The sequence below is a fragment of the Mesoplodon densirostris genome, chromosome X (genome assembly GCF_025265405.1).
Source record: "Mesoplodon densirostris isolate mMesDen1 chromosome X, mMesDen1 primary haplotype, whole genome shotgun sequence".
In the NCBI taxonomy this organism is placed as follows: Eukaryota; Metazoa; Chordata; class Mammalia; order Artiodactyla; family Ziphiidae; genus Mesoplodon; species Mesoplodon densirostris.
This window is the reverse complement of record NC_082681.1, coordinates 36,758,150-36,770,657: the sequence shown is the minus strand read 5'-3', so window position 1 is coordinate 36,770,657 and position 12,508 is coordinate 36,758,150. Positions and strand designations below refer to the sequence as shown.

The 12,508-nt window shown below is 32.2% G+C and overlaps 1 protein-coding gene across 1 annotated transcript in view; it reads left to right on the top strand.

The window, feature by feature from the left end:
- The window catches only part of HTR2C (5-hydroxytryptamine receptor 2C), a 139,423-nt gene that overhangs the window by 82,902 nt on the left and 44,013 nt on the right, over positions 1–12,508 (top strand). Inside the window, exon 3 of the mRNA XM_060087337.1 lies at positions 1,456–1,656. Coding sequence (XP_059943320.1) covers positions 1,456–1,656 — 201 coding nt within the window. The remainder of the gene's footprint in view (positions 1–1,455; positions 1,657–12,508) is intronic.

The window sequence follows — 12,508 nt, the reverse complement described above, 5'->3', positions numbered from 1 at the left end:
AACCTTCCAACAAGACAAGTCCTGGACCAGATGGCTTCACTGGTCAAATTTTTTCAAGTATTTAAAGAAGAACTAATATCAATACTTTTCAAATTTCTACAAAATAAAAGATTAGGGAACATTTGTAACTCATTCTATGAGACCAGCATTATCCAGACACAAAAGCCAGATAATGACATCACAGGAAAAGACAATTATAGACCAATATCACTTATGAATATAGATGCAAAAATCCTCAACAAAATGCTAGCGAACTAAATTTAGCATCATATTATACACTGTGACCAAGTGTGACTTATCCCAAGAATGAAAGGCGGTTCAGCACATAAAAAATCAATTAATGTAATGCATCACATTAATAGAATGAAGGTAAGAAAACCAAGCGATCATCTCAAATGATGTAGAAAAAGCATTTAACAAAATCTATCTCTCTTTCATCATTAAAAACACAGAACATACTAGGAATAAAAGGAAACTTCCTCAACATGATAAAAGGCATGTATGAAAAATCCACAGCTAACATATCCTACTCAATAATGAAATAATGAAAGATTATTCTTTAAGATCAGGAGAAAGACAAGATATCTGCTTTCACTACTTATATTCAACATTGTACTGGAAATTCTATCTAGAGAAATCAAGTGAAAGAAAATAAAAGGCAGAGGAAAATTGGAAAAGAAAAAATAAAATTACCTCTCTTCGCAGATGATGTGATCTTACATATGGAATATCCTAAAGAACCCACACACAAAAATATAGATCTAATAAATGAATTCAGCAGAGTTGAAGGTTTCAAGATTAATACATGAAAATTAGGTATAGTTCTAAACAAGAGCAATGAGCAATCCATAAAGGAAATTATGAAAATTTCATTTATGAGAACATGCAAAAAAATTTCAACTGATAAGAGCATCAGCCATAGAAAAGAATGAAGTACTGATAGAAGCTACAAAATGGATGAACCTCAAAAAGAAAGAAACCAGACACAAATGGTCGCCTACTGTATGATTCCATTTATATAAAATAACCAGATTAGCTAAATTCAAGAGACAAAAAGCAGATAAGAAATTGTCAGGGGCTGGGGGGGGCGGGGAAAATGGAGAGTGACTGCCTAATGGGTAGTGGTTTCCTTTTGAAATGATGAAATGTTTTGGAACTAGAAAAAGGTGATGGTTGCATAATGTTGTGAATGGACTAAATGCCTCTAGATTGTACACTTTAAAGTGATTAATTTTATAATATGTAAATTTTACCTCAATGAAAAATAATGTATGTAACACTGAATGCATTATCATCATCATCGTCATATCACTACTATGGAAAACAATGTTTACCAAATTTTACTTTCTTTTATAAACTTAGATTATGAGAAGAAAAAATAAGTAGACTAAATTTAAAACTACAGTTAGTATGATTTACATAACATGTTCTTGTCTTCTCTCTGCTCTCTTTCAGATTATGTCTGGCCATTACCTAGATATTTGTGCCCCGTCTGGATTTCTTTAGATGTTTTATTTTCTACAGCGTCCATCATGCACCTCTGCGCTATTTCGCTGGATCGGTATGTAGCAATACGTAATCCTATTGAGCATAGCCGTTTCAATTCACGGACTAAGGCCATCATGAAGATTGCTATTGTTTGGGCAATTTCTTTAGGTAATTAACTTTCTTGGCCAGTAGAATTGCAGCGGCTATGCTCAATACTTTCGGATTATGTACTGTGAACAACGTACAGACGTCGACTGGTAACATTTGCGTTTAATCGGGATTCTTCTATTTAATAATTATTCTTAACCTATTTATCTGATATTTAGGTTAATAATAATGTAAGAAATGTAAACAATATAAATATGCAAATGTAAAGTTTCCATTTATCCTGCTAAAGTATTTTATGTGTCAAAAATGCCAATGAGGGCCTCCCTGGTGGCGCAAGTGGTTGAGAGTCCGCCTGCCGATGCAGGGGATACGGGTTCGTGCCCCGGTCTGGGAGGATCCCATATGCCGCGGAGCGGCTGGGCCCGTGAGCCATGGCCGCTGAGCCTGCGCGTCCGGAGCCTGCGCGTCCGGAGCCTGTGCTCCGCAACGGGGGAGGCCACAACAGTGAGAGGCCCGCATACCGCAAAAAAAAAAAAAAAAAAAAAAAAAATGCCAGTGAATTCTGCAACACAGACACATCACCTTTGAGATAATTAAAACAATTTGAAGATGACAAAGATATATGGTAAAATCTAAAATTTTAAAATGCAGCTTTTAAATCTTAGAAGAGATCAATCTATCCCAGAATATTAATCTTCATATTTTTATTCTAATTCTATATCTTCAGTGGAAAAATTTATAGTGCAATACGAATCTTCACAAAGTAAACATGCCACAATTTATGCTGTTAATCAACCTAAAATATAGTATTTCCCCTTCATTTTTAAATATCTCCTTGAATTCTGGTTATACAGAAACAAAAACATCTATTGGTTTCTTTAAAGATTTGGGGGAGGTTAAAGGGAGAGAAATGATCATCTTACTGCTTTTATTTAAAATACTCATGCTCAACAATACTAATATTCAAGTCACAAAATTTAACCAATTGGAATAGAAGGGATTTTACAATCCATTTTTTCCTTTTTTTTCTCCTCCAGCTGGAACGTACATTTAGTGTCTCATTAAATAATTCCTCTTCAAAGTTATGTTTCTGTAAAAGATTCTGATAAATTTTACAAGATCAAGATGTCTTTACTGATATCATGTAAAGATTTTGACTCTGGGTTCATTGATAAAATAAATTTAAGTTTTAAGATTGTTCTATTATAGGTGAATGCACACACACACACACACACACACACACACACACCTTCGGATAAAAAGCAATGAAATTTCTCCAAGAAAAAAAAGTGAATCTATATACACAATTTGACTTACATAGTCAAGGACTTACACATTTTACCCTCTCCATCATGAAGACCTTCTCTAGAAAGATGCCAGTTCTTACGGTGCTTACAAAGGAAATGCACAGCTAAATTAAATCAGAATATTAAAGGGATCACCTTCTAACAATTGCAGACTGGGTAATTTGGACTGACTCTTGTGCTAAATACAACAAAAATATGGGGAAAATACTATAAGCATTGAGAAGCTAATAAGAAAATCTACAAACAATAAATGCTGGGGAGTGTGTGGAGAAAAGGGAACCCTCCTGCACTGTTGGTGAGAATGTAAATTGATACAGCCACTATGGAGAACAGTATGGAGGTTCCTTAAAAAAATAAAAATAAAACTACCATACGACCCAGCAGTCTCACTACCGGGCATACACCCTGAGAAAACCATAATTCAAAAAGAGTCATGTATGACAATGTTCATTGCAGCTCTATTTACAATAGCCAGGACATGGAAGCAACCTAAGTGTCCATCGACAGATGAATGGATAAAGAAGATGTGGCACATATATATAATGGAATACTACTCAGCCATAAAAAGAAATGAAATTGAGTTATTTGTAGTGAGGTGGGTGGACCTAGAGTCTGTCATATAGAGTGAAGTAAGTCAGAAAGAGAAAAACAAATACCGTATGCTAACACATATATATGGCATCTAAAAAAATAGTTCTGAAGAACCTAAGGGCAGGGCAGGAATAAATATGCAGACATAGAGAATGGACTTGAGGACATGGGGAGGGGGAAGGGTAAGTTGGGACAAAGTGAGAGAGTGACATGGACATATATACACTACCAAATGTAAAATAGATAGCTAGTGGGAAACAGCCACATAGCACAGGGAGATCAGCTCTGTGCTTTGTGACCACCTAGAGGGGTGGGATAGGGAGGGTGGGAGGGAGACACAAGAGGGAGAAGATATGGGGATATATGCATATGTATTGTTGATTCACTTTGTTATAAAGCAGAAACTAACACACCATTGTAAAGCAATTGTACTCCAATAAAGATGTTTTAAAAAAAAAAAAGATAGTGAGACATCCATAAAACGACAGAAATCCAGGAAAAATGATTATGACTTTTGGGTCACATCTGCTAATGAGGCATTTGCAAACCTGAAGGTGTGATGACAGGTTGAGAAGCTCATTCAAGTCTCACGAGCCTGGCAAGGGTCAACCAACTTGGGCTTATTTTTGGATCCCAAAGGACTGTACACTAGAAGTAAGGATGAACCAGGGTTAAACCACCCATCTAACCAAAATAATCTTGAGCCTGGAAATTGGATTAAGGTGATTTCACAGTCTTCACCTTTCCAATTTTCTTGGTATAAACAAAAAAAACCTTATCATCCTAGGCTTCAGATGACTTCTTTCAATAACTTTCAATTCCTGTAACTGAAATACAATGATAAACAGACACATGAAGAAACAAGACAAATGAACTAGATATAACATAATAAAAGATAATACAAATGAACCCACAGGCACTCAAGATAGTTGAATTACCTGACATAGACTTTAAACAACTATTTGTAGTGTGAACATGGAAATTACAAGCTGAACTTACATATTTCAGCAAGAAACTGCAAGCTATAAAGGGTGACATTTAAGATATAAGAAACAACGAGAAAACCTGGAGCTCAAGCATACCATGAAAACCTTAGAACTCAAAGACAGATTAGACATGGCTAAAGAGAGCATTACTGGAGGTCAGGCAGAAGAAACTGTGATGAATGAAGCAAGGAAAATCAGAAGGATATAAAAGAGAAAATAAGATAATGGACATACAGTACAAAGTGAGAAGAATTCCACAAGGTGAGAAAAGAATGGCAGAAAAGCAATATTTGAAGAAATAACGGCTTTTCAAATTGATGAAAAACACCGATTCTCACATTTAAAGAGCTCAAGTCTCAAGCAGAATGAATAAAAAAACAATCAACATTTAGACCCATCATTGTGACATTGCAGAAGAAGAGAAAACATATATCAACCTTAAAGAAAAAAAGATCAAGTTAGTTCAGTAGAGCAATGATAAGATGGATGAATCCCTTCTCAACAGCAACAGAGAAAACTAGAAGATATTAAAATGATAGTGTCAGTGTGCTGATAAAAAGTGAATGCTGGGACTTCCCCGGGCAGTCCAGTGGTTAAGACTCACACTTGCACTGCAGAAGGCGCATGTTTGATCTCTGGTCTGGGAACTAGGATCCCGCATGGCACAGGGAGTGGTGAAAAAAAAAAATTTTTTTAATGAATGCTAAATTAGAATCATATATTCAGCAAAATTATACCTCAAGAATCAAAGTGAAATAAAGACATTATCAAGCAAAAACTAAGAGAACGTGACAAAAGCAGGCTCCTGCTTAACAAAATACTAAAGGGTGTTCTTCAAACAAAGGAAAATGGCCACAAAAGGAAGGTTGGAGATGCAGGAAGCAATTAAGTGAAATGGAAATGGTAAATGTGTAGTTAAATATAAATAAACATTGACTGTATAAAACAATAATGATAATGTCTTATGGCATTCAGTATATTAATGGAACTAAAATGCACAGAACAGTAGCATATAAGAACAGAGGGTTGAAAGTAAATTTTTTTCACTGTCCAGGAGAAAAATAAAAATGATATTTAGTATTAAGCTTTGATGAATAAAGTATAACTGTCCATTCAATGGTAATCACTAATAGAAAAGAAACGTTTACCTTCCAAATTTTAGAAGAATATTAGAGAATAATATAACAAAATCCAAAAGGAGGCAATAAAAGATAAAAAATAGGAATACAGATCAGGTGGGAAAATATAGAAACACATACTAAGATGGCAAAATTAAAACCAAATATATCCATAATTATATTAATTGTAAATAGGACTACATATTCTAAGACTATCAGACAATATTTGAAAAAACAATCCAACTATGTGTTTATAAGACACATATATATCATAAGGAAAGTAAGGGATTAAAAAGGTACTCCACACAAACACTAACCAACAGAAAGATTGTATAGCTATATTAGTAATCTATCAGAATAGATTTTTCAGCAAAAAACAATTATTTTAAAGAAAGAAAGTTACTTCATGATTATGAAGGAGTTAATTCATTTGGAAGACACAGAATAATGAATGTATGTATATAATATTATGGCCTATTAAATTAAACATGGACAGAATTGTAAGGACAAATAGGCAAGTCTACAATCATGGTGTAAAATTTTAACACACCCTTGTCAGTGATTGTATGAGGACAATGAAAAAAGCTGAACTCAGTGACAAGTGAAAAATACATATTCCTATCATTTGCATAAGAAATATTTAACAAAATTGACCATATATTTGGCCATAAATTAACTCTCAACAAGTTTCAAGTGTTGGAATCATAAAGTAATTCAAATTCAAATGAAATAGAAATGTTTACCAAAAGGTAACTAGAAAAATCTACATATATTTGGAAATTAAGAAATTATTTTCCAATAAACTTTGACCCAGTGGATTTAGAATCCACTGATGACTCTTCTCTGAACCATTTATTATTATGTGATTGTAAACTAATAATTTTTCTCACTTTATTATTCTTTCTTCCTTTATTAGTTGGCATTGTACTGTAAGGAAGGTTTTCCCTCCCACTTTGTTATTCATTTATTCATATTGGTAAATACTCCTGAATTATTTTGTAATCAATGTAACTTAATTCATTACTGTCCTTAATTATTTTGATGCTCAAATTGTCCCAGATTTGTCCAATAACTCCTTTTGTTATGTCCCATCAGCACTTTAAGCACTTTCTTACTTTCTGTCGTTGATTTTGCCAGATTTACCCTTTATTTTCCATGTCCCAGTTCTGAAATCAGTTATTTCATACAAGGAACCCTTGGTTTTTTTTAGTGGTCAGAGGTTTTACAAACAGACATGGAATCTAGGTACACTCATTGCTATATCTATGCCTTTAATTCCAATCCAGTAACACAGGATTCTTCTGCTACCTTCCCAATTCCTTGTTATTCCTCACCTTTCTCACAATGAGTAACCTGATCCTCAAAAGCATCAATATATTTATTTAATATTTATATTTTCTAAATCCTACAATATGAAAATTCATTTCAGAATTGCGATCCTCATAGCACACAGTAAATAAGATGCTATGTTTAAAATTGTATTGCAATTGTTTTTTTGTTTTTTGGGGTTTTATTTTGTTGCCTTTAGAATGTTTCCCACTGAGGTTATATGTCAAACCATTGTGTTCAAAATGTTAGAATTAGTATGGATTTTTTCTTCTGTGTGGTTCTGTTACCAATTCTTTAAAGTTAGGGATTTTTTTGGTTTCTGTATGCATTCAGTATTGATTTACCCTACCTTGCTGCCTTTATTTTTTAATATGTAAGACCTTAATATGATGTTCCAAAGGTATGCAAATAGTATACTCAGAGAAGTGTCACTCTTTCTTCTCTCCCTTGGTTAACCCATTCAATAATTTCTAGACTACACTTCGAAGTTTATTTTTGCAAAAAACTATATATATTCTTGTTTCTCCTTTCTTAGATAAAAGATAAAATACTACATACATGTTAACACTTTGCTGTTCTTTACTTTGTAATATGTCCTGGGAATCCCTCTCTATCCATTCATAGTAAGATGGTAGATGTAAACCCAAATATCATGTAAATGATCTAAACACTCTGTTTAAAAGCCAAATTCCTTTTTTAAATGCTCATTAGTACTGCATTTTATAGATATATCGTAATTTATTTAACCAGTCTCCTGTGTAGTATGAGCATTTTTTTCTAATATTTTGTAATTACCAATAATTCCACCAGAAACAATCATGTGCATACCATTCTCTCACTTTGTGTGTGTGTGTTTCATATTTTTGAAAGTTTAATTTCACCAAAAATTCCTAGAAATAGAGTTGATTTATCAAGAGATTAATGTATACATATACATTTAGTTAGGAGTTGAAATATTTTTCATTTCCATAAGAGCTGATTTCCCAAAAATCTTAACAAAGTGTATTTTCAAACTTTAAAACTTTGCCAATTCAATAAGTGAGAAATGTTATCTAAGTGGTTTTAATTTGCATCTACTTTATTATGGTTGAATTTGTGCTTGTTTTCATATGTCATTACTAACTCGGTTTGCACAAAGTGATTGTGCCTTCTGCTTGTTTTTCTATCTGGTTCTTTAACTTTTTATTTCTCAATTTTAATGGCTCTTTATACATCAAAGATGTACACAGTTTACATGTAAATGAAAATATTTTCTGTGTTTCCTACTTGCTATAGCTTATAGTGTTTTTGCCATGCAAAATTATTATTATTTTGCAGTTCATTTTATCAATCAGATTTCCTTTCTATGTTGAGTAATAGTTATAAATCCTCTTCCTATACTCAGGTTAAACAATTAATCACCCATATTTTACTCCTTTTACTTTTAGGCCTCTAATCCATTTGGAGTTTATTTTTGGTGGTGGTGAGATACTCATTTAATTTTATCTTCTTCCATATAACCATTCAGTTGTCTCATGCTTTTTATTCAAAAAGTCAATCTACTCTGTAATATATGATGCTATCTTTATAGCATATTAAATTTTCTTACATATCTAGGCCTGCCTCTGAAGTTTACACTCTATTCTACTACTGTGTCTATTTGTGTGCTAATTCCACACTGTCTTAATTATGAAAGTTTTATAATAAATTTTGTCATCTGATATGGTTAGCCTCCACTCATTGCTCTTATTTCTCCGGGCTTGTCTAGAAATTCTGGAATGTTTAATTTTCCCTATGAGCTTTAACATTAGCTTTCATACTTCCATTTTAAAAGCCTGTTTATATTTTGGTAGAGGTCTCTTTAAATTTATAAATTAAGAAGAAATAAACAACTGAATTTTTTTAAAATACTTTTTCTATATACTAAATTAGATTATGGCCACTCTGTCTCTCAGACCTTACAGCAAGCTTATTATATAGTCATTCTCATGTCTTCCTTGTCACCATTTATAATCCATCTCATAAGAATCAATTTTGTGGCTTTATCACTCTACTGAAACTATCTCTGTGAATTCATTAGTGACTTCTTAATTGTTTATTACTTATCAAATTTTTGGTCTCAGGATTCCTTATACACTTAAATATTATTGAAGACTCCAAAGAACTTTTGTTTATATGAATTATATCTATTTAGAAATAGATATACCATTATATCTATTTAGAAATATATATACTATATATATATTTATATATATATAGTATATATAGTATATAATATAGTATATAATATATAATAGTATATAATATAGTATACAATACATAATAGTATATAATATATATACTATTATATCTATTTAGAAATATATCTATCTAGAAATTAAAATTGAGAAAATTTTAAATTACTTATGTGTGGATTTATTTAAAAATAATAAACCTATTATATGTTAACATAAATAACATAGCTCTATGAACAATAGCTATATTTTCTAAAAAAATGAAATTAGTGAATAGAGTAGCATTGTCTTATACTTTTTTAAATTAAATTTGAGATTTAAATTTAATTAAATTTAAATTTAATTTAATTTAAATTTAATTAATTTAAATTTAATTAAATTTTAAATTAAAATTGAGAAAATTTTAAATTATTTATGTGTGGATTTATTTAAAAATAATAAACCTATTATATGTTAACATAAATAACATAGCTCTATGAACAATAGCTATATTTTCTAAAAAAATGAAATTAGTGAATAGAGTAGCATTATCTTACACTTTTTTCAAATCTCTTTATCTTCTGGCTTAGGAGACAGCTAGATTCTCACTTCTGCTTCTGCATCTAATCTATTGTAATAAGCTACTTTTGTTGAATTATGTGAAGAATATACATATACCCATTACAGATAGATAGCTTCAATATGGGAAAATGTTTTAATAACATGTTCAGATAATAGTGGACTTTTTTTTGACACTGCACTAAAATTCAGCAAGTGGTAGTTTCTTAAGTTTAGTTGCAATGTGGAATCGGAAACCATATCACTGAATTTTTCATATGCTGTTACATTAAAATTCACTAATCTGTCGTTCATTTTGAAGGATATTTTATCCATGCTTTATTTTGTAACATCAAGCATAAGTATTTTGGAAAATATTGGTTCATTGGGTTGTGCAGATTTTTCAAATGTTAATACAATACCAAAAATCGCATGCATTAATAATTCCTACCAATCTTATCAGAAATGGCTCTAAATATAGGGAAAATATCAAGCTTTCCTGGGCAGATACGAGTTTTCCAAAGTTCTAATATTTACCTGAAAGCTCAAGTTTTATCATTAGCAGGAAATGCCAGTTGTTTTTTCCTTGACACAACAGATTCAACTCATCCATCTTTGAGAAAATATCTGCCAATTATCCAAGTATGAATAACCCTATTGTGTCTGGCAGTCATTCTTTCAAGTAAAAATGTTATTCCATGAAAAAAAAATGGCTAGTTTATCTTCCAACTCTAACAATTGCATAAGTGTTTTTCCTCAAAGCAACCATCTTATGTCAGTATGCAGCAGTAGTGCTCTATGTATACTTCCATTTCATCCCATGGATTATTAAAAGGGTCAAAATTTAATTAAATTGATGTTTGATTTTACTGCTTCATCAAAGACATTCTTAAGTAAAACTGACCTTTTTTCCCCTAAAAGTGTGTGTTGGTAAACAATACAAGGACTACTTGTACAGTTTGGTGTCACTAGCTTGATTCACGCTAAGGCACCAGCAGTTTTACTCACCATTATTTTGCACCATGTAACCACACAGTGAAAACAGCAAATAAAACATTAATATTATTATGGAAGTAGTTTTGACTTCATAAAACCATTGAAATTGTCTTAGAGACACTGAGGTACCCATGGACCAAATTTTAAGAACTATGTTTCCAACTCTAGCTCTCTCTGTGATGTTTGAAACAGTGGAAGATGCTTTCCTCATAATTCTCTCTTCCTCTGCATGCTACCACATCAGTTTTCTTTTCTTCCTTCTTTCTGTCTGCTCCTATTCAACTTATTCATTTTCTGCTTTACTCTCACTCTTCCCAGCATTCTGTCCTTTCCAATTGCTTATACACATTTCCTGGCTTACTTCATGCACAGAAATAACTTGAAATCTCTACTGATGACACTCAAATAAATATTTCTACTTATTTCTATCCAGATTATCTATCCCGATCTCTAGCTTAAACTGTATAGAGATGAAGATTGGATATAAATATTTCAAATGCCATCTCACGAAGCTTGTACTCATCACCTTTCTCCCATTTCCATTTTCCCCTCCTCCTACACTTTTGTTTCTCAAGTGTGTTCTCAAAGCAACAGCATCTCCCATATACCCAAAAAAGAAATCTGAGAATCATTTTAGACTCTTTCTCTTTCTTCCTATAGCCAATCAACACAACCTGTTCTTAATATTCTCCTTAGTATTTCTCACATTCTAGTTTCTCCATTCCCTCAGTTGCTTTCTTAGTTTAAGCCTTTATTGTTAATCATTCATGCATCCACACCTCCTTCTCTCCTATCTCTGAGGAAGAGATAGTTCTTACCATATCCAAGACACATCTTCATTTCCTTAAGTGAGCTGGGTACACCCATGACAATAAGAACTAAAGATTCTTCTTCAAATCCCCATGTTCAGTTACTCAGAGTATTTCTTCAAACATTGCTTTTCTATCATTTTCTCTGTGCCTTGTTTTATGCCTTGTTTGATTTCCTAATCATCTTGTTTCTGCATATTGATTCACCCTTCTCCTTTAGCCAGGGCCGTTTTGGGTTGCTACACAAAATTCTCTATCATATTAGTGAGTAATTATTTGAACACCCAATAAGGCACTGCTGCCTTAAGGAATTTTGTCCATGTTCATGACTCATTAGTAGCCATAGTTCACAAGTTCAACCCATGCCCTCAGGATACCTCCTCTTTCAACAACATCTTCTCAACATATGTTGGTTGATAGTGCTGTTCAAGTGCACTTTATTTATATTGTTTTTTCTACTAGCTTTATGAATTACTGATTGATTAATTTTTCCAGATTTATTGACATGTAATTTACATATAACACTATGTAAGTTTAAGGCATTCAACATGATTATTCAATATACATTTATATTGTGAAATGATTACCATAATAATGTTATTTAATACATTCATCACCTCATGTCACCCATGAAGGCATCTGGTCCTGGACTTTGTTAGAGTTTTTTTTATTATTTATTCAACTTTATTACTGATAACTAGTCTGTTCATGTTTTCTATTTCTTCCTGATTCAGTCTTTGGAGATTGTACACTTCTAGGAATTTGTCCATGTCTTCTAGGTTGTCCATTTTATTGGTGTATAGTTGTAGTAATCTCCTAGGATCCTTTGTTTTTCTGTGATTGCAGTTGTAACTTCTCCTTATTCATGTATGATTTTACTGATTCAGGCTCTTTTTTTTCTTCATGAGTCTAGCTAAAGGTTTATCAATTTTGTCTGTCTTTTAGAAGAATCAGCTCTTAGTTTCATTGATCATTTCTCTTGTTTCTTAGTCTTTACTTCATTTATTTCTGCTCTAATCTTTATGA